Consider the following 27300-nt stretch of genomic DNA (forward strand, 5'->3'; position numbering starts at 1 on the left):
AGTTGAATTTTAATGACAGGAAGGTGACTCAGGGACAGGAACTGAAATGGAGTTTTAAGAATAAAACACAGTGACTCAAGGGTGGGGAAAATGGATCTAAAGTTACAATGGAGGAGGTGTGGCTGGTTTTTAAAGGGAGAAAATGGAATGTGGTACAAAGGATAAAAGACAGGAGTAGTGTAGCATTAAGACTCGATGCTCACTGGAGATAATGTGGAGATGGTCCTTCAGGACACAAAGAAAACCCCCATTCAGACTACCATTTGTGAGGATGTATCCCAAGGAATAGCCTTAAATGCAGAAAAACTATATGCATTGAAAGGTCATCATAAATCTAGAAAATGTTCAAAAAATGTAAAAATGATTAAATAAGTTATGATGAATATACCAAATTGAATATTTCACGTGATGATTATGACAATAATGCGAGGAAATTCTCATGACACAGTAGTAAGAGAAAATAAGAAGCCTGCTTAATGTAGGGTGGTACTTACAGTCATGCTAAAAAGTTACGTAAATAAAAGAAACTAAACTAAAATATTATTAGTGGCTGATTAGGGTGGTAGGTCTAAATGATATCTTTTCTTTCTCTACTTTCCAAATTACTTCACATTTTTCGCAACAGAGAATTGTCCTAGTACTTGTCATGTGGACCTTTCTCTAGTGCACAAGTTTCAGACACATCTTGCCACACTGTCCTGAGACTCCTGTCTTTAGCAACAAATCCCATCTAGAGCGATGTTCCTCAACTTCAAAGTACATACACATCACATCATGATCTCGTTAAAACCTCAGATTCTAATTCAGTAGGTCTGAGGTGAGGTGTGACTTTCTGCATTTTACCAAGCTACCAGGTCATTGATGCTGCTGGTCTGTGGAACACACTCTGAGTAACAGGATGTAAATGACCTCATCAACAAACATGTATAGATATAGATGAGTAGGAATAGATACAATACCAGAAACAGATATTCACACAAGAGTCATATCTTCCTAAGAACCAGTGGACCTTAAGAATGAGGAAAAGCAGCAGTCATTCAGGGATAATTTTGTAATCTGCTATCATTTCCTTTTTGGATATCAATAATTCTAAATACCGTTATGAATACTGGAGGGCTCTTGTCCTCTTAGAATTTATCATCTGTTAAAAATGGGAGATGGAAAACACTACATTAAATCCTGGTAGATAACAATAAGGCTTCCATGTAACTTTTATCATTTTTTTGCCTGCTGCACCACCAAGGTACTTTATGATTCCCAAGCTCACGGGTAACTAATCCAATTCTTAGTTGGTTTGGGGGTCCATCTTGAATGGGATGGAGACCAGATGATGATATTGGTAGCACTTGTGTACCCGATGTTTTTTATTTAAACACTTTCTTTGGGATGGACTTTGTCTTAGTTTGGCTTCCCCATTTGGGAGGTGATTCTGGAAAACATCCATAGGCAAGTGTTGAAGTAGACAGGGAAGGGAAGGCAGCCAAAAAAGTCTTGTTATCAAAAAAGTTACCACTTGGATAATGGAGTTTAATCCAGTTGGAAACTTGGAGTGGCAGTGTTGTCCCATCCAAGTTGTAAACAACTTAGGGTATTTATACATCAACTGCTGTCCATCAGGAATTGAAGCCTACACCTGGGCAGGTGGTGAGTCATTCAGGATACTGAGTAAGTTGACAAAGAGAGTTCTGGAAACCAGAGAAAAAGCTATTAGCAAAAAAATGTGAAAAATACAAGTGCTCTCAGTTGGAAGTTGAACCAAAAGGCACTGAAGTAGTAGAGTAAATGTGTCTGCGGGGGCCACCAAGAGCATCCGCTATTGCCTTTCAAGTTAAGCATTATTCCAAGATTTAATTATCATAGCTGCTTAGTTTCACTTTTATTTTTCCAAACCTCCTGCTCTTCTTAATTTTTATAAACCTCCTGCTTATTCCTTCCTTGAACTTTATCCTTGACATTCTTAGTTTTCTTAATTTCTGATCCATTCATCACATACCTCTATAGAATTTGAGATGATTATTTTATAGATTTAACTCTCCCCACCTAGATTGTTACAATAGCCTTTCAAATGCTATGTCTACCCTACCCTTACTCTCAGCCAATCCAGTCGCCACACTGTTACTCAAATATTACTTTTGAAAACACAAAGCCTTGGGGCTGGCCCCGTGGCCGAGTGGTTAAGTTCGCGCGCTCCGCTGCAGGCAGCCCAGTGTTTCGTTAGTTCGAATCCTGGGCGCGGACATGGCACTGCTCATCAGACCACGCTGAGGCAGCGTCCCACATGCCACAACTAGAAGAACCCACAATGAAGAATACACAACTATGTACCGGGGGGCTTTGGGGAGAAAAAGGAAAAAATAAAAATTTAAAAACACAAAGTCTTTAGGCTAATACGTAAAACTCTTTGATCTAGCCTCACCCTTATCAACTATTTCCCATCTGCAAATGACACTCCAGAAATACAAACTACTTGTCATTCCTTGAATAAATTATACTATTTCATCCTTCTATGCTATTTTATTCTACTTGGAGCACCCATAATTGTCCATTAAAAACAATCCAGTTGTCATCTAAAATTGGAAGCACACTCATCTCCACTCCCCAGCACCCCATCACCATGAATCTCTCCCCTGCTCCACCGTCCTCCCACTTCTGTTGCTGTAATTGTCCATAATTGTTTTATCTGCTTAACTATTATCCTTATTAGACGCCCAGCTTGAGAGTAACTTCAGTGAAGTGTTCTCAACGTTGTATTGCCAATACCTTCTACAGGGCCCACCACCTTGTTTGGGGCTTACTGAATTGAATGTAACAATTTGGAGATTGCGGTTGGATAAGCAGATGAAGGGCTGACATTTCGACACTCACAGGAAGAAGTCTGTTGATTAGTTTAACTGGTTAGAAGACAGAAGTTCCCCCCTTGGCCTCAGTAATGTGTTTCGCTTGTTGGGGTATCATTTAGGAGCCTCTAAATCTTTCAGTTCCTTATTTCTACGTCTTCTGATGAGCAGCAAAGGCATTTGCAATCCAACACCACAGTGACCCTAACATTTTCCTTACTCTCCATTCTTCTTTAATCCATCAAAGTAAAGGAAATAGCTTGCTTAAACTACGGTTGGTAATGATAGAAATTAGAGGCTAAAACATTAAAAATTATGCCTTCCTATTGTGGAGAAGAGTACCAGCCACTTTTACGGGCATTATCACGTTCGATCAAGTCTCACCCGCTGACTCATGGAAGCACATATTGCATCGGCGTTGAGATCTTAAATATGTATTTCTGGCATGTTCCCAAATGTTTAGAATTTCTTGCTAATATTTGCGAATATTCCACAACTCGATGTCTCATAGCTGTGAGTTTTCCCACCTCCTGTCACTGGAGGAAAATTTTCTACAAAAAGTGTGGAATGAGACATGAACTGACTTATTCTCCAATTGCTCATTTCTTTGCTAAAGCAATTTTGTTTTCAATTTTAAAACAACACATGCTCATTGAAGAAAATTTTTTAATTCAGATATTTAAAAAAATCACTCGATTTGAAGCCCTAGAAATAAGGAGAGAGAGAGAGAAGAGTGGGAGAGAGAACATTTTTCTAAAACTAGGATAATAATTTATATTCAGTATTAGACATTGCATTTTGTTTTATCTTTCTGTTATATTATGAGCATTTTCCCTTGAAGGTGGACGCTGTTCCACTTGCCTGAATAAATCTGTGCCATATGATTTCAATTGTTTTTAAACTGCATGAGGACAAATTGAGTAAGTTTAGCTTTATCTCTGGACTGGCTCACAACAAACGCAGTAATAAGGAAATACTAAAAGTTGTCATTTGAGAATTTGAAAATATTAGAACAAAGATATTTTCCATTTTTCCAAAGATACTTTCGTATTTCCTTGTTAATTTTATATTTACAACACCCTTCTGAAAGATGAGTCATTTGTCCTGGGACACACCTGCACTGGAGCAAGCAAACGTTTTGGGAAGAAATTTAATTGGCACATATGAGGGGTGGGTGTTATTTTCTTAACTAGCTTTACCCTACCACGTATTTCAAAACATTTGTTTCAAGCCACTGTGTTCTGCTCTATGAATGTGAGGTTTCTAAATAATAATTTCATCTTATGCATGAGGATCTCTGGTGTGCCAGCACCCATAATATTATAGGATGAATTAAACATGGCAGCCATTCTACATGGTACAGAACCATGATGAGTTTTTTCATTTATTTTGTTTGTTTGTATTCTCCCTTAATATTCCCTATGATGAATGTACATGGAACACGTGAGCAAAGAGAGCATTTTTCTTACTGCAAAAAGGTTTATTTCTAGGAACTATAATGGAAAGACTATATAAAAATTCATGGTAAGTCACTTGTTTTGACATTGTCGTGAATCATGCTCTTAAAGAATGAAGTTTTAGCAGAGATTTTTAAAGGTACTAGACAGCAAAACTTATGCTGTATTAAAAGTCATTAACCATGTAAAAATGCTATCTAAGTGTGATTTTATAGCTAATGAGCCCCAAATTATCACATCATTTCAGGGAACTAAAATAGAGCAGCACAGTACCAGCCTACACTCCATCTCCTTGATGCATTTTTCTTAAATAACATTCACAACCATTGGTGTTTATATATCTCACACACACAACAACAACAGCAACAATGGAGCATTCAACAAAAGAGAGCATTCAAAAGAGCAACAAAAGACCTTCAAACAAGCTGTTCCTTAAGATTCTTGAGCAGGCAAGATATAGGCGGAAATGTAACAGGGGTTTGAGAATCTAAAAGAAGACAATTTTTATAATTAATATTGTGAAGTTAGGTAATTAGGCTATATATCGTGACTTGTTAACCTTGGTCATATAAAGGACTGTTTTAGTGCTTGACTACAGATAGTGTTTTACCCAGGTCTGCACAATTTTAGCCTAATTGAGTTTTAAAAAGTAGATTACCTAAAAGCATAGGAAAATGAAAACCTTTAATTTCCAAAAATGGTGAATATGTTCTCTTTGTTTTGGACTTTATTTCTTTTAATCTTCTAAAGATTTTAATATATATATATATATATATTTGGTGATAGAAAAATAGAAAAATTCCAGTCTCTGGCAATATTTTCTAATTTATTATACACTTCTCTAATTTTCTACCTTCTAATTTTTGTTAGGAGACTCCACAAAGCCCAAACACCTCACAGTGAGATTGATTTCACTGTGAAAGGCTACAGTTCATAAACGTCGTTATTTTTAAATTATTAACATAAAGATGAATGTATCATGGAAACACTATTGTGTTGTTTTATTGTTCAATTCTTTTTAAGAGAAAATTCAAAATGAAAACAGAACCACCAATTTTAACTAGGGAAAATACAGTTTGTGATTATTACTGTCTGTAAAGAACTGTTCACATTTTGTTTTAGCTAAGTCCAGGTAAGGACAGATTGCAATTATTGGAACCTGGATACAAAATCCACAATGTATTCAAAAACCTTGTTATCTGCATGGATTTTGTCTCTTGAGAGTCACATAGAATTAAATTTGCTAGAGATGAGCTTATCCCCTTCAAAAAATTGTATTAAATTATGATATATGCCTTGATTTTTTAATGTCTGTTACCATAAAATGAATGAAAGAATTGTGATATCAGAGGTTACCCAAGGATCATAGATATTAATTCTAGATTTCTTCACAGTGATAATTTTTGCTACTTTTGCTTTAATTGAAATAAAAAAGAAGACATAACAAGTTCTAATTTCTCATAGTCTGAGTAAAATGTTACTTTGTTGCACACCTGTCATTTCGACACGTGCTTCATTACTTCCCCACCACACGAATTCAAGGATAGCTTTCTTTCTTTTCCAAATACAATGCTTATGAACAGTTTTCATTAAAAAGTTGTGAACTTCTTGATAAATTATTTTGGTGGAGTTTTTTTACCCTGGAATATTGCAAGGGAAAGTTCATTTTCTTACGTTTTAATCTACAATTTCAGTTACATGATCCTAATGTAAAAAAAATTTTTTTTCATGTTAAATCAACAGCAATATGACTTAAATATGTTTATTATCATTTGTATTAATCTTTGCTTATGAGCTTCCTGGTTTATAATTTTTTACACAGTTACTCTGATTTAGAACCAAAACTAGATCTAAAGTGGACCAAGACCAATAGATTGACTAATGAGACAAATGATTGAGAGGCTGTATTGACAAGACAGTAAATGGTGCTAATCTCAAGCACACAACAGAATTTAGGTGCTAACACAAAACGAATAATTCCAAAGGTTAGTAATATTAATTTGATGTCAGCAGACATTTTCTCAAGAAAAATAGTCCATATTTTTTCTTTGGAATACTTTGCACAATTAGGGGAAACAGTAGGGGCTCAAAAAAAATTTTAGTTTTCTTGCATAAAATATGGTCTATTTTCTACTTCACCAAGAATCACTATAATTCCTGGTATGTGTTCTAATAATGCTTTTGTTCCCTGAAAGATGAAGGCAAATGTTGATACTCTGTCAAATGGCAAAAGCAGTAGAGGAAGACCTGCACACTGAACATGCGAGTTACTTTGAGACCATTTAGGATGCGTGCTCGCAAGGAGCCCCTAGATGATTGGCATCTGAAAGCAGTTCTGACTCTGCTCAATACAATAAAATTTGAAAAGTCAAGCCTTAGATCTGGTGCTAATTAAAATACCTACTTATGAACTACTTTTGCTATGGGAGAAAGTATGCTTATTCAATTCTTTCTAAAACTGGGTCGCATGAGGAACACCTTGAAGAAATAGATTAAAATTTGAAAGAAATTTGTGCTACAACCTGTAGTAGCTTAAAGAAGAAATTTTTTTTTATTTAAGCAGGAAAAGAGGAATGAAGGAAAAAAGATGTTAGGGAGAGAGAGAAAGGAGAAGAAAGAGAGGAGGAAGAGTAGACACAAGTGAGAAAAATGGATCATGTTTGGAGAGAGATAAAATTATTCAATATTATATCATATCATAACATTATATCAATTTTATTTCATGTTCTTTAAATAGTAAAGATTTTTCAAGTCTGCTCTATTAATAAAAATGTTTTCCTTTTTCTTTCACAGATGGTTATGTCCTTCGGAGTCACTTGATAGACAAGTAAGCCCATTTTCTTCTACTACATTTGTAAAAGGAACTTTATGCTGTTTTTTAAGAAATATTCCTAATGTCAGTTAAATAATATAATCTACTGAATTATCTTAAATCAATTTTAAAACAGTATGTTATACAAATATCAATATAGTAGTGTCCGTAATAAAATTAAGGTTTTCGTAAAGTGTTACTCTTTTAAAAAGGCAAGAAGTCCTTTTCATTCATGATTCTATAGTTCACGGCTTTATATATTCATTGGAGACAGATATTGCAAACAGAGACAGATAAGTCAAAGTCACTAACGCTTTCATTACTACTTTGCATGTCACTTGCTGATTAATGCAGTCAGTTGAGTTGAATTAATCAGGGACCAATTAGTGTCTACACAGTCGGTGCTAATATCACCTGTTAACAGTTTACAGTCCAACCCCTAATTGAGGAATTTTCTTTACTCACACCAGGCATAGTAGAGAATTAAGTTGCCTTTTTTGGAAGCATGCCAGAAAACAGATAGTAGTCAATGATTCTTCTCTTCTTATGAATAAGATGTTGTCACAGTGTGGTACCATTGTGCTGTAGAATTCTCCGAAACACTATAAGATTCTGTTCCAAAGAAACTGTGTAAGAATGAGCTCCATTTCAGACTAGGTCATATACCAATACAAAGAGTCACAGAATTTGGCATAAGAAAAACATCAAGAAGGATTCACAAACTGGATCCATGAACAACCAGACACCAATCAGGAAGAGACAAATCAATGTTAAGCGCTCTGTCAGCAAACTAGTAGAGTCAAAAGAAAAATAACCATAATTTACTTTCCTCAGAGCATTAGTCATGCTGATAGACATGGAACTTTTCAATAGGTTTTATTCTATGAAAGATACAAATTTTAAGGAAAGAATATGAGGCAAATAATAGGACAACATCTTCACCAGTGATACTACAGGATGATTAAGAGAGAATTTAGAAAGCGTCCTAAGTAATTGTTGGTTCACCACCTATTGAAGTGAATACTTAATAAATGTTTATTGAATGAATGATAGGAAAATCTCTCCTGCTTGCATTTGAATCAGATTTCCGTTAGCCAAACCCTCCCTCAATAGAGAAAAGATCCAAACAGAAGACATAGGGAACTCACAGCATCTGCTGCAGTTGGCAGCAATCTGAAGGGCCTGCTGCTGCTTCCAGGATGAAAGCACAGAGCTGGTACAGGAACCAAAAGTGGGTCTGGTCTAAGTGACAAAGTCACCTTACATTTCTGAACTTTGAAACTGTATCCTACGTTTCAAGGCTATGTTAATATTTATAATATTTTTTATTTTAATTACTTCTGTATCAGTCTCTCTTCCATTAGATTATAACTGCTTGAAATCAAAGCTTGTGTCTCATTCATATTTGTGTCTCCTGGTACATAGGAGGGACTCAGTGTGTGGGTAGAATAGAGTATTTCGCTAAAGATTCAGGGCTAGGTAAAACCCAAAATGTGTAAAAGTAGCCAGAACTACTATTATGGATGTTACCTATAAGCATAAATATTTTTAGAATTCTCTATGTAAGAATCACCATACTGGGGCCAGCCCCAGGGCCGAGTGGTTAAGTTCTGGCACTCTGCTTCGGTGGCCCAGAGTTTCTGCTGGTTCAGATCCTGGGCGCGGATATGGCACCACTCAGAAGGCCACGCTGAGGCAGCATCCCACATAGCAGAGCCAGTTGGACCTACAACTAGAATATACAACTATGTACTAGGGGCTTTGGGGAGAAAAAGAGGGAAAAAAAAGAAGATTGGCAACAGATGTTAGCTCAGATGCCATCTTTAAAAAAAAAAGAATCACCATACTAACCATATCTTGGCTACTTATTTTGTAACTAATATTCATATATTTTGTAGTCAATATTTACAAATTATAATTAGAAACATGTGAAAATGATGTACCCATTTCCTGTGCCAAATATTATTGTATTTCATTCAGCGTTTGAAGTTCAAGTGAAAGTATAAATCTGATGTTAATGGATATAAAGAATCCATTACAGTTTTGAATTAGCACCCCCTGTAGAGTATCACGCCATGATTTTTTGAACACTTATTACCAAGCACAGCTGTGTGCTGGGCTCACGGTTGGGTCCAAAGATGAGTAAGGCATGGTCTGTGCTCTTGAGGTATGTTTCCATTTTTCTGTCTGTCTATGATATAGAATAAGTTTTGGGCTTTTTTTTAGAACGACACAGAGGATTAGACTAAGTCAATGAAAGGAGATACAGATGAATATGAAATTTTTTCCCACTTATAAATGCCCAATGTGTAACTTCTCACCCTTAAATGTCTTGTGTCATATAAAATCATATTATTAACTTTTTAATATAAATATTGCTTTAATGTTAAGAAAACATTAAAACGAAAATTATTTTCTGCATTTACAGTGATGGAGAGATCTATGATGATATTGCTGATGGTAAGTCTCATATGGCACCCCCTACAGAGAAGAGTGACACTGAATTTACTGTCCTTATGAATACTAAATATAGCTTGCTGGATTAATTAGAGCCTTCCAATCTGATCAGAATTTGAATCCATTTGAAACGTTAGGAAAAGCAAATGCTTTGCTATAATGAAAAAAATTTATTTTTGCACATGACTGGAAATCAAGAAAGAATCTCTTATTTTCTTTGAAAGCAGAAAGCATGAAAATATTTGGTGAATTTTTCATTATAACATGAATCTTAATAATAATTGCTTGTATCTTCAAAAATATATATACTTGGGCAATAAGTAGGCACTTATTTCATAACCTGTAATACTCACTAGTATTCTCTAAACCTCATATATTTCTAAATCATGATCTAAAAAATTAGTCTCAACTGGAATGCTGCATAGTGTTAATTATGTTGCCTTTTAGTCTCCTCTTAAACTTATGATTTGCACTGATATTTAATATTTTCAACCTCATTCAGAATGACTACCAAAAAGCACATTTAAGTGCCAGATGAAATAAAATAATCCTGACTCTTATTTCGATAGAGAATAAATCTGTTCAGAGACATTGTTAAAATTGTATACTGAGCAATAGAAGTTAAATAAATTTATGTGCTTCCATTTAACTAGTTTGTCATAAAGTGAACCAATTCCACTTCTTTTATCCTAAATCAGGAGAATGTGAATCACCCACACTTCCAACCCTGGAACACTTGTATAACCATATTTAAATTTGTTTTTTTTTTCAGGTTGCATCTATGACAATGACTAGCTCTCAGCTTTGGTCATTCTTCTATGTTCATTTGATGTCAATGTGAAGTCTGGACCTTAATTGGCATATGTTATTGTGTTCATAGAAAAATCAATGCACAAAAACTACTTATTACTGTTAGTTATAAAATTCTGATTATAAAGTTTTGAAATTTTGAACTCAGAAAATGATCTATCTGCTTAATCAACATCTTGGAAGAGTGCATCAATGAGATGTAAGAATTATTAAATATCCCATTTCTGCCTCAGCTGCAATTATAAAGGCACTTCTTTCAGACCGTCCATAGACAACTCCCCCTTCCTAAAAAAACAAAAAAAAATCATTTGAGAAGAAATGACTGTATTGTTTAAAGAAAGATAAGGAAGAAGAATAAAGAAAGATAAGGAAGAAGAATAAAGAAATATAAGGAAGAAAATTTTAAAACATTTCACAAGAAGGAAAACTATTGTTTGCACCTGTAATTATGATCATATGTTATATTCTCTTTTCAAATCATCTATCTTTACAAAGGCAGACTTTTCTCCTCTCTTGCTGGTGAGTTACATCTTTTCGAAAATTATAGAAGTAGCAGAAATTGTATATAAAGTTTGTCCCTATTTGTTAAATGTGAATATGTGTTAATTACCTAAGATTAAAACTATAGATGAGTCTAAACTAAGTTTTCTGTTTGCAGATTCGTGTGCTAAGGGTATAATTCGGTATTTTGTTTACTGTTGTAACTAGAGTAGATATGAGTGAGGACTACCCTAAAATTACAAAGAATGAGAGAATGGACTTTGAAATTAACTAAACTTTATGCCATCTCTTTACTATGAAGACTCCTTTAACGGTTTTTGGTTTTGTTTTTCAATTACCTCTACGGAACTTTTTTCTTTGAAACCACTTTAATGGAAAGTTGGCCAGCAGAGGGAGTATGGATTAGTAATCCTGAGTGTTTAGCTAAAATGTTCCCTACTGATGCAGACTCATTCCCAGAGCAAACCAAAAACAAAAGGTGAAGCTTCTGGGTTCCAAATGCTAAGAACACTAAACACTATGATATGAAATGCAAAACCCTAACACCCAAGAAGATAGCGTATTAGGTAATTTTTTCACAACTTCCAAAATATGGAATGAGCAAATCCTAATGCTGGCTCTGCTGCGAATGAAACATGATGTGATATCGGGTAAATTATTGATCTTGCCAGTTTCCTCATCTGCAAATTACAGGATTAGGCTAAGTCAGTTTTTCCCAACTTTTTTACTATGAGTTACCTCAAACTCTTATAATCTTCCCCCAGTCCTGTGTTTCAGAAGCTTCTGTTTATTTTTAAAACTCATTGATTAAATAATAATTAATGCATTATTCATGTTTTAATATTGTAAAGGCCCATTGGAACTTCTGAAGAGTGGCCCCACTGAACTGAAGTAATTTCAGATAATTGTAAAGGAACTCAAAACTTTTATATGAGTAAAGTGGAATTTCTATTAGAAGCATTGAAATTTGAAAATAGATCATCAACTTCTATTGCTGGATTTATAGATTCTGGGAGTCTGAGGTCCCTGAATTAGAAGCCACTCATCTCAAAGACCTCTTCCAATTATGAAATACTTAGACATCTACTTTTTGATAGGGGAAGCCTGTATATGCTCACGTGATGAATTTATTTTAATACTAAATAAAATTACATGGTCCAAAAGTGCTTTCTGTTTGTTAAATTTGGTAACATATACATCATACATTGACAGAATATTTCCAGTAATTTGTTTTCTGATTGAGAACAATATAAATTCAATAAATGTCAGTTGTTTAAATTCCAAATTAGACCAAGGGAATATTTTAGAGTTTTAGTTTATACACCAAGAAACAGACACACATATGCCTATGAAAGATTTACATAATAGATAATCATCTTAATATAAAAGATATATTTGAAGTATTAATTTTAATATACTTCATATTATTTCTGTTTTAGTTTTATATATGGAATTTCATCATGTAAGAAGAACGACAAATAACTTCAGCAGATAACTTTGCCTCTTACTTCATCAAGAAATCAAGGTCATCAGCCTTTCTCTCGCTTCCATAATTTGATCCCACATCTACAAAAGTCTTTCTCTGAGGCTATCATTACCTCTTTTTGCTTCAGCCTCAGAGAATGGGGTACCTTCTGTTTAAGACCAATCTTCCACCAGTGTCCCTGATATTTTGCCTCCTGTCTTCCAGTAGAAATTGAGATAACTAAGTGCGATTCCTTTCAACTCCCCACAACGTTCAACCTTAACCCATGTCCAGACACTGTCCCAGAGAATAAGATGTCACTCCTCAGATTCAAAGCCACAGCCTGTTATCCCATGTCTTCTTGCCTTCTCTGGAGTCTTCTTCTTCCACAGTTAACTCATTCTCATTCCCCCCCACACACACACACCCCCCTCTTCCCCATCACTCTTTCACTCCCTCCCTTCTTTTAATCTTTAACTTCCATTGTGCAGATTCCCTCCTTTGAGACAAACATACTCCTCTACAATCTTACCAAAGTCTTTCCTATTCAAAAAACAATAAGAAACCTTGCCTTTAATCCAAAAACGTCTCCAACTACAGCCCATTTCTATCTTCCTTTTCTCATCACATTATCTTAAAACGTAGGGTGCATGTGACAGCCAGGAGAATGTGCCTCACAGACCTTCAACTTTGTGGAGCTTAATTGACCAAAGGCCCCAACTTCTACACTCTGAAATCCATCACCACAGCTGTGCCCACACCAGGCTTCCCACAGGCTGGTCCTGTGTAGCCAATGACTGAGCGTGGCAGGCCTGTTCCTGGAAGGTACAGAACCCTCCAACACTCTTGCTAAACCTTCCTTACCCTGCATAGCACTCTGAGATGCTTCTACCCAACCATCTCTCCCTCCTCTCTTCACTGGGGTCAGACCTGCATTGCTGTCCGATGGCTCCTCCAGTCTTCCCTGGTTCCCTCCCATTTCCTCTCAGACGTGTATCCTCCCCTAAAAAATATTATTGCATTTTCACCCCATCTTGGTGTCTGCTTTCCAGAGGATCTGCACTGAACTCAGTACAGCTAGAGAGTTTGTTTATAGAAACACATATCTTCTCAAATCAACTGAATCAGAATTTCTGGGGAAGGAACTTTTCAAGCAATTTTTAATTAAATATGAGTTTAATGCTTAGCCAGGATTGGGAAACCCTGGTCCCTATTTACCCTTTGCTGCATTCTCAAGTTATATTCTGTCTTCAACTTACTGAAATTTGGTCTCTGCTACAATTACTCTAAAGTCATACCTACATAGATATCCCACAAGTACCTCTTAACTCATAAGACTCAAAACTGAACCCATCCTCTTTCTCCCTTTTGGTTGATGATACTCCCGTAGATTCTATCTCGGTGACATCTCTATCATCCATTTACCCAAGCTCAAAACTCAGGAGTTGCTCTACTTCTGCTCGTTCACCTCCTGTGTCCAATGAATCATTAAACAGAGCTCCCAGAAGCAAAGACGCTGTCTTATTTGTTTTATACTCCTATATTTGAAATAGTATTTGAAGCCCTTCATTGTATATTTGATAATGAAAGAATAAATGATATGTCTCCAAAGAATGTGTTAATCCAGTGGGCGGCCACTGTAATTTTTCCTTAGTTGCTGCTTCAAATGCCATAAGATATCGAGCAAACTGATGGCTGAGAGATGCCTATTAGATTTATCAACATGTAGGTCATACATGACCTTAGAAAGATTGAGGCATTCACGACCAAGCTGATCGCAATGGTGTTACCTGTTGGAAGCAGATGCTGGGATAGGGTTTGGGACACAGCTGTCTACTAGGGATTAACATCTGTGGAAGGAAGGGGAGGAAGCATCATTGAGCAGAGAGAGAAGTTGAGCTGTGATGCAAGCCCAGCATCTTCAGCCAAACAGAGGAGGGCCTTGGAAATAAATGCTATCCTTCAGGCCAAAATGGCCAGCCTTTTTACCTCCACCTCACTCATCACCATATGTGGGCCACCTTGGGAAGGCCCGTGACTTTGTGTAAGAAGATTCTGAAGCTGAGGCAGACCCTGAAGGAGCAGACAGCCAGAGGCAGTCAGTCTGCAGACCATACTCCCCTCAGCTGGGCAGCAAGTCCTTCTTTGAGGGGGGTCTGGCAACCCACATCCACAAATGGATTGAGAAGTGAATGGAAGGTAAGAAAAGTGAGACAGACATAATGGACACCTCTTTCCTGAAATTTTACTGTAAAAATGACGAACCTGATATGAGTGATAGCCAGATGGGAAAATAAAGTGAAGAAAGGTCTTTTTTATTTTGTTTTAGGGAATTATTTGTTTGATTTCTAAGACAGAAAGACCTGAGCTTAATCAAAAGCCAGTGGAAAGGATATAGTTGAGAGGGAAAGATAAAAATATAAGATAGATAAGGGACAATCAAAGATCTAAGTTTCTTGAAAATATAGAGGTTTGGACAGAAATAGTCTACAAATTACAATTTTTTTCCTAACAAATTATTTCTTATTACATCTGTGAAATGCTAAGCATTGTTCTGGACACATTGTAAGGACTCAAATATTACCACTTATTATTACGACTAATTTTGAAATACTTGTTGATTCTGCCTATATTGTCATAATTATGCCACATACTTAAGGGTTTATTTTAGTGATATGTGCATCATTTCTTCTGCCTCCTGCTTGAGATTACTGGCTAAGTCATGTAACCTTGAGCAAGATTCTAATCTTTGCTAAGCCTCAGGATCTTCATTTATAAAATATGAAAGTACCTACTTTATAGTGTCATAAAAATTAATTGAAATTATGTACTTAAGCATTTAGTACAGTGTCTGACATGTATTAACTATTATTATCATGATCCTGCTTGCTAGTTTGCTATTATACATTTTGAACATATCAACTCAGTGGAATCCTATTGAGATGAGCATTATTTCAATGATGGTACGCTTGCTCTGAGTCCCAGTTATTTGCCAGCTGATATATGATAATAACATAGAAACACTTAAGATTAAAAACAATAAATCAAATCAAATAATAATAAATAAATACGATGCCTGGGCCAGGTCCAGTTCCTACCTCTGAGTATTAGCATGGTACATCTTTTTTTTATTTCGTATTTCCTGCTGGAAATATTGGTATTTGGTATTTCCTGCTTTTTTACTTTATATTTCATCCTGGCTTTCATAATACAGGCTGCTTTTTTCTAATTCAGTGGCAGTCTTCACTCTGTTTCATTGGGGAAAATATTAGGCTTGTATATGCTCTCCTGGAGTAGGCTGGAGCATAGTCACGGTCTTCAGCTTTATCTGCAAATTTGTCAAAGTAAAGGATGCTCAACAGGTACCTCTCATTTCTGGATGATCATCTTAATGTAGCAATTCCTCTGTAACTGTCTCCATAGCCTATCGAGTTAGAAGAGTTTCCCAAATGTCAGAAGCACATTTAAACACCAACTTATTAATGGTCTTCCTACTCAAGTGTAGATAACACTTCAGTCAGAGTTCTTGGCTGCCAGCAACAGAAATGAACCATTGCCCTTGAAATACACACTCATTGGTCAAAGTCCCTAGAGAGAGAACTCCGTTGACTGTGCTTAAGTCATGTGCCTGCCCATGTGGTGGGTAGAGGGAGCCTCCTAATGCTTCAGCTTCCAAGTGAAAACAAGTCACCTAGAATTATCCTCTCAAAAAAGACTATACCCAATAATGGAAAGGTAATTTCCCAACACAAAAATCAGAGTGCTATCAAGGAGAGAGAACCTGACCTCACAAAAGAAGCAGGCAAAGTACATATATATACGTATTTCTATATATAAGAGAGAGAGAGACCAAGGTATATTTTGTTTACATATTAAACATAGTAATATTTCTCTTCTACAAGAAAAATAAATATTTTCAGTTTTCTTGAAGAATTTGGTCTTCTATCTTTCCTTGCTCACTTTTTACAGAAACATTAGTAAAGAAATGGATCTGTCCTATAAGAAACATCATTGTGCCAACATGATAATAAATGGCAACTGATATTCAGCTTTGTTTTGGAGATCAATAAATATTGGTGGAGATTGTGGCAAACAATATAAGCTCTGTCTACAGTAGTGAATTGCTAATTTGCTATATATCTTCTGCTTGGCCCTCCGGATCCCCCTCTCCAACCTTCTCCATCTTGCTCTCTTTCCCTCAAGACTAACCTTTATGGACTGCCTCAAGACTCCCTTGACTTATAGCTTCCAGTTTCATTTGGCCAATGAGGAGCATGAGCAAGAAATCAGAGGTACAGAGAGTGAGGTTTGGACATTTTTTTTCCTCCAACTTCCTCCGTGAGGCACCATCATGAGCTGGCTGTGTCCTTCACCCAAGGTCAGACAGGCTTCTGCACGTTGTGCTGACTCTCTGCGTTGTAGTGTTTCCCTTTCCCCTTGCTCCTTGCAACCACTCCCTGAGGTTACCAGTTCCAGGGCACTGTCATTTACTTTGAGGTTTCCCTACACACTGTCCACACATTTGTAGACAACGCATTTATTAAGCTTTCCTCAAATGTCCAAATTTGAATTTGCCATTTGTTTCCCACCTGGACCTTACTGATATATGACTCAAGGCTGACAAACTGGTAAATTCTCTAATTTTTCAAGAGAAGCTGGATATCAAAGTTCATATATATAATACCTAGTCTTTTTTTTTTTTTTTTTTTTTACTGTTCATTCAACTTTTCTTAAATGCACTATTCCGACTAAAGTAGTTATTCCATTAGGCCAGATTTGATCCATGTAGTCAGTCTGCACCATCAGCTGTTTATGATAGGAAATAAATCAGATGAAGCACTGGCCACTCTGTCACTATTCAACTTGCCAATAATGAGGAGCATTTTTGTGTGGGTGAGTGGTGGACAAAATTTATTTAGTGTCTATGACAGCCAGAATCCTTTCCTGTTAGTAGCACCAAATGCCATTGAGACATCTAATAGGAATACAATCATAAAAAATTAATGCTGCTGCACACAAATTCCTTAGCCTCCGACAGGTTGCAAACACCATGGCCTGGAACTGAGTAGAAGTCTAAAGTTAAACTGTGATTTGGGTCTTGCCCAACTAAGAATGATATTCAATAGCTAATATAGGCTGTTTGTAGCCAGGTTCTTATTAGCAAATGAGAACAAAGAAATACCTTCTATGACCACCAATGTCAGCCCTCTCATCTCAATTCTTGGAAATAGATCTCTGAAATATTGTAATATTTTCCAAAAACTTTAATTAAGTTGATGGAGAGTTTTATTCAAACTATCAAACTAAGAGTTTCATGTAAACTGTCTCTTTCCTTTCAAATTTATGATCTAACACATGTCATCAGATACTGAAGCTTGACTCTCCGTCATATCACTGGCAGCAGTATTGAAAGTAAGCCTTTTTATATTTAGGATGAAATTTAGCTTATTGTACTTTAGCTAATATGTTATGCTTGTCAGAGCTTCACCCTAAATGGCAGAAGCTGTGTTAAGAAAAGCACTGAAATTCTGCTGCCACCCACATGCCTCAGGGGACCCAGAGTTTTCTTTTGGTTTCTCATCTTTAAAATGTATAGATCTAAAAGAGGTATGCTAAACTGTGATGGTTACTACCCTCCACGATCTAAATAAATGTATAGGACTAGAAAATAAATCTAAATAAATGTATAGGACTAGAAAACTAAAACCACAAAGTATTCAAGGACTTATAAAGGTTTTTGTGCATTCATCTAGAAGAGCAACAACACAAAAATCTCTCCTCCTCCTAGCGTAGCTGTAGAAGGAGATGCACTAGGAAGGCTCCTGAGGTTGGGTCCCCTGGAAACAGAGCTTGAGACTGAAATTCTCTGTGAGGGATTTGTTGAGGGGGCTCTCCCAGGAGAAACCTGAAAGGATTGAGGAAGCAGGATAGCTCAGGGGAAGAATTTGGGCCAAGACGTAGATCCAGCTGCAGCCCAGGCTCAGGCTGATTCCAGAAGGAAGCTCTGTAGGAAGAATGGTCCACTGAGTCATGCCACACTGAGGCAAGGGAGCTGAAATTGTATCTCCCCTTCAGCAGTCACTGGCTACCAGAAGCTTCCTCCTCTGCCAACCTCAATCTCCTACACATCTCTGGGTAATATTGCTCCTTTGGGCTGAGGGCAATTCTCTGCAGTAAGGTGCAGCTGTGAGCTTTAGCCACCAATTCTTATAGCAGCTGAGGGACGGATATATCTGCCAGTAAAAGCTACCAGGGACAGATCAGAAGTAAATTTTCTGCAGAAATAGTGGTTCTTTCATCAAATAGGGAGAGACATAAAACTGTATATTTTATGGACCAAACAGTAAAACTAGCTCGTCTCACATCCTTAAGGGGTTATCCCAGCTTGTTAAGGTCCTGTCGGCATTCTGAATCCTTTCAGCCGCAACATCAGCTAAGTCACCGAGTTTATACTAAGTTGAGAGAGGCAGTTCAAAAGTGAATGTTCATTATAAGCCTATTTATTATTATTGTATATCTTTTACTCATTTATTCAAATGGTAATATCATCCAATCTCAGTAGTTAAGTCAAATGTCATCATAATCTTCACCATCCGTTAGCATTTATTGAGTGCTTACCACGTGCTAGACACTGCACTAAGTGCTAAGGCCTTGACCCATTTAAACCTTATGTCAACCCTATTGTCAGGCTCATTTTACTATGAAGAAATGAGGCTTAAAGATGATATATGCTTTGCCCAAGTGTCATGGTCTTAGGCTTACACACTGAGCCCAAAGTCTTACTTTTGTGATATCCTGCTTTCCAGGTATATACCATGCACACTTCTCCCCATTCTTCCTGGATAATAAACAAAAACAAAAACAAATAAAACGTGAAAATTATCAGTGAGACACAAAGAAGCCAGAAATTAGGAAAATTGTTGGTTCCTTTCCATTATGATACAGATGACAAACAGAAATGTTAGTGTTGAGTAAGTTATGGAGCCCAGTTTCAAGAGAGAGATTTATATGAATAAAATATAAATTTAATTAATTTTAGGTAAATTTGGATAATATAAGCTGTAAAGTCTATAATAACTTCAAAAAAAATGATGACAACATATTGTGATTGACGCCGTAACAAATATACCAGAATTTACATATTCAGAGTAGTATTGTTGCCTTTAAAGTAGTCAGTCAACTGTAGGGTTTATTTCAATGGTTAGTATGAAATTAAGGTTTATTATTACGCCAAAAGAAGAAGAATTCCACCTTCAAGTTTGCTTTTAGAACTTAGGAAAAATTTATTTTTAAAATATTTGTCATCAAAAGATAATAAATGTTTATACTTTGAAAGCGGATTTGATTTTTACAAACAGGCTAAAATCATTTAGAGCCTTTTCTGATGCATAAGGTGGGTGAACAAGCAGGAGAATACTCTGTGAAATTAAACTGTGACCATAAGTTAATGACAGTTTCTTGTTCATCATAAATTGCCTCTAACCTTTTTTAGTATCTAAAGACAAATTTCATCAAATATTTAATTTTTAAGTTTATAACAATTGTGTAAGTTTTCCATCTCTCCCTCAGTCACTTTTTAAAAATTAATTTTATCATTAGGGGGCCAGCCCCATGGCGGAGTGGTTAAGTTTCCACACTCCGCTTTGGTGGCCCAGGGTTTCGCCGGTTCGAATCCTGGGCGCGGACGTGGCGCTGCTCATCAGGCCATGCTGAGGTGGCATCCCACATGCCACAACTATAAGGACCCACAACTAAAAATATACAACAATGTACTGGGGGGCCTTGGGGAGAAAAAGGAAAAATAAAATCTTTTTTAAAAATTTAATTTTATCAATAAATAAAATATTATAAATACATTTCAAGATCCTTGTGTGCTTCATCCCAATTACATTTTACACATACCTTCCCTCTTTCTCAGAGAAAATCAGTACCTGATTTTAGTGTTTATCATTCATATGCATTTCTTTATACTTTCCATACATATGTATGTATCTTACAAAATTTTTCACGTGTTACTTTTTATTTCTTAAAATGATGTAACTCATATCATATTCTATGGACTTTTCTGCAACCTGCTTTTGTCACTCCTCTGTATGTTTTGGAAGGGGATAGCAGTCTATTGGATGAACAAACCACAGATATTTATATTTTTCTACTGAAGACCATGTTAGAGCGTTCCCAGTTTATGCTATCACAAACAATGCTACTATGGACGTTCCTGTCAGAGTTTTTTTATGGTACATACCCAGGAGTGGAATTGCTAAATGGTAGGATATGTGCATCCTCCACTTGAATAGATATTGCCAAACATTTTATTGTGTCTTCTTTAAGAAACTCTCACCTTTAACTGTTCATGAAGATATTCTAACTTTTTTCCAAAAGTTTTAAAGTTTTGCTTTCCACTTTAAATTCTTTGAACGAACCTGGAAATGTGGACATTTTTTCCCCCAGATAAGCAGTTCCTCCAGGCCATTTATTGACTGATCCAACGCTCTCCAATTATATGCAAGACCGACGCTCTATCATATGCCAAGGTTCCGCCTATGCATGGATCTGTTATAAAACTCACTCCTAGGACCACACAACAATGTTTATTTCCACTATATTCATGCTGAGCATTGCTTGCTATTTGGCCAGATAATTTCAAGTCTCTGAGCATGTTCTCCAGAAAATTTAAAGAATTCAATATCTTCAATACACTACAAAAGAGTATCCATAATAATTTTTAAACTCTCATGTCAGTAAATTAAAAAAATTAATTACCATTCATCAGAACACTATAGTAAGGATTTAATAAGAGAAAAGTAAGAACACAAATTAGAAATTACAAAGTAAGTTCAGAAAAGTTAATGCAGAATATTAGACACAATTTGTGAAAACATAAAGTGGCAATATCTTCTTTTAAAAAAAACCTCTGATTCCATGTTGACCAAGTGACCTTCTGGTAACTAACTCAGTTTCCCCAGTGTATCTGGAAAAAGTGTACTGCAGAAGAATGGAAACAGATACTTCAGTCACTGGAAAATTTATTACACTTACAAATTGCTTTCTTCCACAAAAGATCCTTATGAGTATACATTACAGTGGGATCTTCAGGAAAAGTCTAAAATAGCATCTGAAAACCACTGGCACCAATCACGTAATGCTTTCTCCTTCTTTTGAAAACAGGGAACCTCTTTCCATGTTTGTGGAAAACATGTAACCTTTGTTTTTAAAGGTGGCTGAGCCATGGTCCCAGGACTCCTTCTCCTGATTGACAGATAGCATGTCTGCACTGAAAGTGAATAAAAACTTAAGCAAGCCATCCTTTTGAAGCCCTTTTCTAGGGAAGCCTCCTTACTTTCTCTTCTGTATTTGCTCTTTTTGATATGTCTCTTTGTAAGAAAATCAAGTTTTAACAGCATTCCTCAGGAGAGGAGTCTGTCTAAACTAACAATAATTAAAGAAGCGTGTTGGAATCTCCTACTACAATGACCAGGTAGTGAATTTCTCCATCTATTTGTTTTATATATTGAGACTCTTTTATTAAATATATATGAATTTATAATTTTAAATCTGCCGTGCAATTGAGCCTGTTGTCATTATGTTGGGACATTTTCAATCACTAATTATGCTTTTTTTCTTACCCTATTTTCTCTGATATTAGTACAGATACTCCAGCTTTTTTTCATCTTACATACAATTTTCATCTTTTAATTTTCCACTTTTTTTATTTTACTGTATCTCTAGTAAACAGCATATAGTTGGATTTTTTTAAACTACTCTAACAATTTCTACCTTTTAACTGGTAAACTCACAATTAGGGAAAGCATTACATCCATGTACACATATTTAGATTTGTTTCGTATCTTGCATTGTTCTTTCTATTTGTCAGGTTTCTTTCTATGCTTTCTTGTCGTCCTTCTTGTTTTTTTTGGGAGACTAATTTATTCCTTCTGCTGCTAGTTTTCTTAGTTTGCCCCTCCAACCCCCCACTCTACTCATGTGTGTGTTCTCTACTCTATTGCTCTCTTTGAATGGTTATTCTCATATTTTTTCTGCATTCTCCACAAAGTCTAAAGTTGATCAATTACTTAACCCCTCCCTCAAACATATAGGAGCTTTACAACAGTTTAATTAAGATCACCCACTCCTAAATAACAAGCTATTGTCATCCAGTATTTTCTTTGTTTCATTTTTAATCCCCAATAATAAAATATTATTATTAAAGGCTGACTATTTTTGTTTAAATTTATCTATATAATTTACCAATTTCTTTACTTATCATTGTTTCTTATATCTCAGACTACCTTTCCAAGACTGTTTTCTTCTTCTTGAAATGCATTTAACAAAAGCTCCTATAGTCAAGTCTTTTGGTGGTAAATGCTTCCCTTTTTTGATTATCTAGAAATATCTTTATTTTTCCATATTATTTAAAGATAATTTTTTTAGGTATAGAAATTTTGGTTCACAGTTATATTCGTTTACCACTTTAAAGATCATTTTCCAGCACCTATTATTTCTGCTAAGAAGACTACAATCACCTAATTGTAGTTCCCATAGGTTAATTGTCTTTCTTCTGCAACTGCTTGTAAAATCTCTTTGTCTTTGGTGTTCTGCACTTTCACTATAGTGTCTAGGTGTGGATTTCATTTTATTTATCCTGATTGGTATACATTATCCCTCCCACATTTGTTAATTTGTGTCTTTCATAAATCCTAGAAAATGTAAGCCATCATCTCTTCAAATATTGCATCTGTTTTATTCTCTTAATTCTTTCCCTCTGAGAATCCTACTAAAGTACATTAGAACTTCTTATACTACACCCCATATATTTTCTAACCCTTGGAATAATGATTTTTTTATTTCCATTTTTTTAAATTAAGATATAAATTTTATACAGGTAAATTCAACCTTTTAGTATACAGTTCTGTAAATTTAACAAACACATACAGTCACATAATCACCACTATAAACAAAAAACAGAACCATTCCATCACTCCTAAATATTTCCATGTGCCATGTTGTAGTCAAATTCTCTCCTGAACCCCAGATCCTGGCAACTACTGATCTCTTTTCTGTCACTACAATTTTGCCTTTTTCAAAATGTGACATAAATGAAACCACAGAGCGGCAAGTCTTTTAAGTCTGGCTTCTTAAATTTAATTCTTAAATTAAATTCTTAATTCAGTGAAGTTGAGGACACAAAAGCAATACACAAAAGTCAGTTGCATTTCTATACACTAACAACAAACCATTTGAAAGAAAAATTAAGAAAATAATCCCATTTACAATAGTGTCAAAAAGAATAAAATATTTAGGAATAAATTTAACTAAGAAAGTGAAAGATCTGTGAAAACAATGATGAAAGAAATTGAAGAACACACAAATAAATGGAAAGATATTCTGTGCTCCTGGATTAGAAGAATTAATATTGTTAAAATGTCCATACAACCCAAGGCAATCTACAAATTCAATGCAATCCCTCAAATTTCACAAGCATTTTTCATAGAAATGGAAAGAACAGTGCTCAAAGTTGTAAGGAACCACAAAAGATCCTGAATAGCCAAAGCAACCTTGAGAAAGAAGAAAGCTAGAGGTATCACACTTCCTTACTTAAACTATCTTGCAAAGCTGTAGTCAGCAAAGCAGCATGATATTGGCATAAAAACAAACACACAGATCAACAGAACAGAATAGAGAGCTCATATCTAAACCTATGTATATATGGTCAATCAATTTGCAACAGAGGAGCCAAGAATATACAATGAGAAAAGGACAGCCTCTTCAATAAACGATGTTGGGAAAACTGGATATCCACTTGCAAAAGAATGAAACTGGACATAAGCTAACTCAAAATGGATTCAAGACTTAAGTTTAAGTCCCGAAACCATAAAAATCCTAGAAGAAAACATATAGAGTAAGTTCCTTGACATTGGTGCCAGCAATGATTTTTTGGATTTGACACCAAAAGGAAAGGCAACAAAAGCAAAAATAAAGAATTAGGACTACATCAAACTAAAACGCTTCTGTACAGCAAAGGAAACCATCAACAAAATAAAAAGGTAGCCTATGGTATGGGAGAAAATATTTACAAACTGTATCCAATAAGGAGTTACTATCCAAAATGTACAAGGAACTCATACTACTCAATAGCAAACTAACAAATAATCCAATTTAAAAATGGGCAAAGGACTCGAAGAGACACTTTTTCTAAGAAGACGTACAAATGGCCAACAAGTACATTAAAAGAAACTCAGCATCACTAATCATCAGGGAAATGTAAATCAAAACCACAATGAGATATCATCTCACACCTGTTAGTATATCTATTATCAACAAGACAAGAGACAGGGCCAGCCCCATGGCCGGATGGTTAAAGTTCTGAGCACCTCTGTTTCAGTGACCAGGGATTGTGGGTTCAGATCCTGGGTGCAGACCTACTCCACTTGTCAGCCATGCTGTGGATGCATCCCACATACAAAGTAGGGGAAGATGTCAGCTTAGGGTTCATATTCCTCAAGCAAAAAAAAAAAAAAAAAAAAAGAAGAGGAAAACTGTCAATGGATGTTAGCTGGCAAGGATAAAGAGAAAAATGGAAGCTTGTACACTATTGATAGGAATGTAAACTGGCACAGCCACTATGGAAAACAATATGGAGGTTCTCAAGAAATTACTAATAAAACTATCATATGATCCAGCAATTCTACTTCTGGATATATATTCAAAGGAAACAAAATTGTTATCTTGAAGAAATATCTGCATTCTCATGTTCATTGCAGCATTATTCACAATAGCCAAGGTATGGAAACAACCTAAGCATCCATTGATGGGTAAATGGATAAAGAAGATGGGGCATATATATACAGTGGAATATTATTCAGCCTTAAAAAGGAAGGAAATCTTGCTATTGCAACAATTTGGATGAACCTGGAGAGCATTATGCTAAGTGAAATAAGCCAGACAGAAAAGACAAATACTGCATGATCTCACTTACATGTGGGAATCTAAAAAAAACCTCATAGAAACAGGGAGGAGATTGGTGGTTGCCAGGGGTTGGAGGAAATAGAGAGAGGTTGGTAAAGATTATAATCTTTCAGTTACAAAAGAAATAATGTCTCAGGGTGTACTGTATAACATGATGACTACAGTTGATAATACTGTATTATATAATTGAATTTGCTAAGAGAGTAGAACTTAAGTGTTCTCAACAACAGCAACAAAAAAGATGAAAATGTGAGGTGAAGGATGTGTTAATTAACTTGATGTAGAAATCCTTTTATTTGTCAATTATACCTCCATTTAAAAAAGAAAACATTTTCTCACAGTCTGTAGATTTTTTTATTATCTTGAAATTGTCTTTCTAAGGCCAGAAGTTCTTCCTTTTGAGGAAGTCCAATCTATTGATGTTTTTCTCATATTGACCACGCTTCTGGTGTCATATCTAAGAAAGCTTTGCCTCACCCAAGATCACAAAGATTTTCTCCTGTTTTCTTCTAGAGGTTTTGTGGTTTTATATTTAGGTCTATGATCTATTTTGAGTTAATATTTATATAGAATGTGAGGTATAGATTAAGGTTATTTTGTATGTGGATATCTAATTGATCCAACATCATTTGTTGAAAAGACTATCCTTTCTATATTGAATTACCTTTGTCCCTTTGTGAAAAATTAATTGAAGATACAGATATAGATGTACATACAGATATCTGAGCTTGTTATTTCTTTTCAATTAATTTATATGTCTATCCTCTCTCTATAAGTACCCTGTCTTCACTGTAGCTTCATAGTAAACCTTGAAATTAGATAGTGTGGGTCCTCCAACCTTGTTCTTCTTAAGTATTATGTTGGCTACTCTAGGTTTTCTGCCTTTCCATATAAACTTTAGAATCATTTTGTTAATACCTACAAAATAATTTTTGAATAAGCTTTAGTATTTTGTATCTTTCAAGGAATTAATCCTTTTCATCTAAGGTCAAATTCATTGGCATTAAGTTGTTAATATTGCCTTTGAATCCTTTTAATATCTGCAGCTTTTATAGTAATGTCCCATCTTGCACTTTTGATATTTGTGATTTGTGGTTCCTCTCTTTATTTTTGATCAGTCAGGCTGAAGTGTTATCAGTTGATTATTTCAAAGAAACAGCTTTTGATTCCATTGTTTTTCTCTGTTTTCCTGTTCTGATTAATTTCTGCACATATCTGTTTTATTGATTTCCCTTTACTTGCTTTGGGTTTAATGTACTGGTTTTCCCCCGTTTTCTAAAGATAGAAGCTTAAACCATTGATTTGAGACCTTCCTTTTTTAATATAAGCATTTAACGCTATTAATTTCTCTGCTCTCACTCCACACCAAAAATTTGGTATGTTGTATTTTAATTTATCCTTTAACCTACTTTTTCCTATGGGATATTTAGCAGTGTGCTGTTTAATTTCTAAATATTTTGGAACTTTCTCGACGTTTTGTGTTATTGATTCCTAGTTTAATTTTGTCCAAGAACATGCTTTACACGATTTTAAGTTTTCAAATTTGTTAAAATCTGTTTTATGGCCTAGACTATGGTCTATCTTGGTGAATATTTCACTTGCACTGGAAAAGAATGGATGTTCTGGTGTTGTTGAGTGGATTGCTCTATAAATGTCGAAAAGAGATAAAGCGGTTCAGGTCTTCTACATCCTCACTGATGTTCTCTTAATTTGTTCTATGGATTACTGAGAAAAGATAAAGTTTTCAACTATGGTTGTGTATTTGTCTCTTTTTCCTTGCAATTCTATTAGTTTTTGCTGCTTGTTTGCTGTAGTGAGTTTTGAAACTAGGAAGTGTATAATTCACTTCCTTTTAATGTGATAATTGATACAGGAGGCAGAAATCTTCTATGCAGCTATTTGCATAGTATATCTTCTTAATTAATCATTGCGTACCTTGAAATAATATTGTACCCCTTCATATATAACATCAGAACATTATAACATTCAAATTTT

At 35.4% G+C, this 27300-nt stretch overlaps 1 protein-coding gene and 1 long non-coding RNA gene across 11 annotated transcripts in view; one reads left to right on the forward strand and one right to left on the reverse strand.

Moving 5' to 3' along the window:
• Positions 1 to 13950, forward strand: part of FYB1 (FYN binding protein 1) — a 159035-nt gene extending 145085 nt beyond the window's left edge. For 4 of the 10 annotated variants that reach the window (XR_011530359.1, XM_070586950.1, XM_070586949.1 and 1 more), the window contains 3 exons: positions 7088 to 7121; positions 9535 to 9566; positions 10336 to 12037. Coding sequence is in view for 3 of the 10 variants with exons in the window: in XM_070586950.1 (XP_070443051.1) it covers positions 7088 to 7121; positions 9535 to 9566; positions 10336 to 10358 (89 nt within the window). In the remaining 7 variants the exon portion in view is untranslated. Of the gene's footprint in view, positions 1 to 7087; positions 7122 to 9534; positions 9567 to 10335; positions 12038 to 12313 lie in introns of those variants that run through there. The other 6 variants (XR_011530356.1, XR_011530360.1, XR_011530357.1 and 3 more) reach the window with 2 other exon arrangements.
• Positions 1 to 27300, reverse strand: part of LOC139077829 (uncharacterized) — a 40696-nt gene that overhangs the window by 4079 nt on the left and 9317 nt on the right. The window lies entirely within an intron of this gene.

Source organism: Equus przewalskii, chromosome 20, assembly GCF_037783145.1.
Source record: "Equus przewalskii isolate Varuska chromosome 20, EquPr2, whole genome shotgun sequence".
Lineage (NCBI taxonomy): Eukaryota > Metazoa > Chordata > Mammalia > Perissodactyla > Equidae > Equus > Equus przewalskii.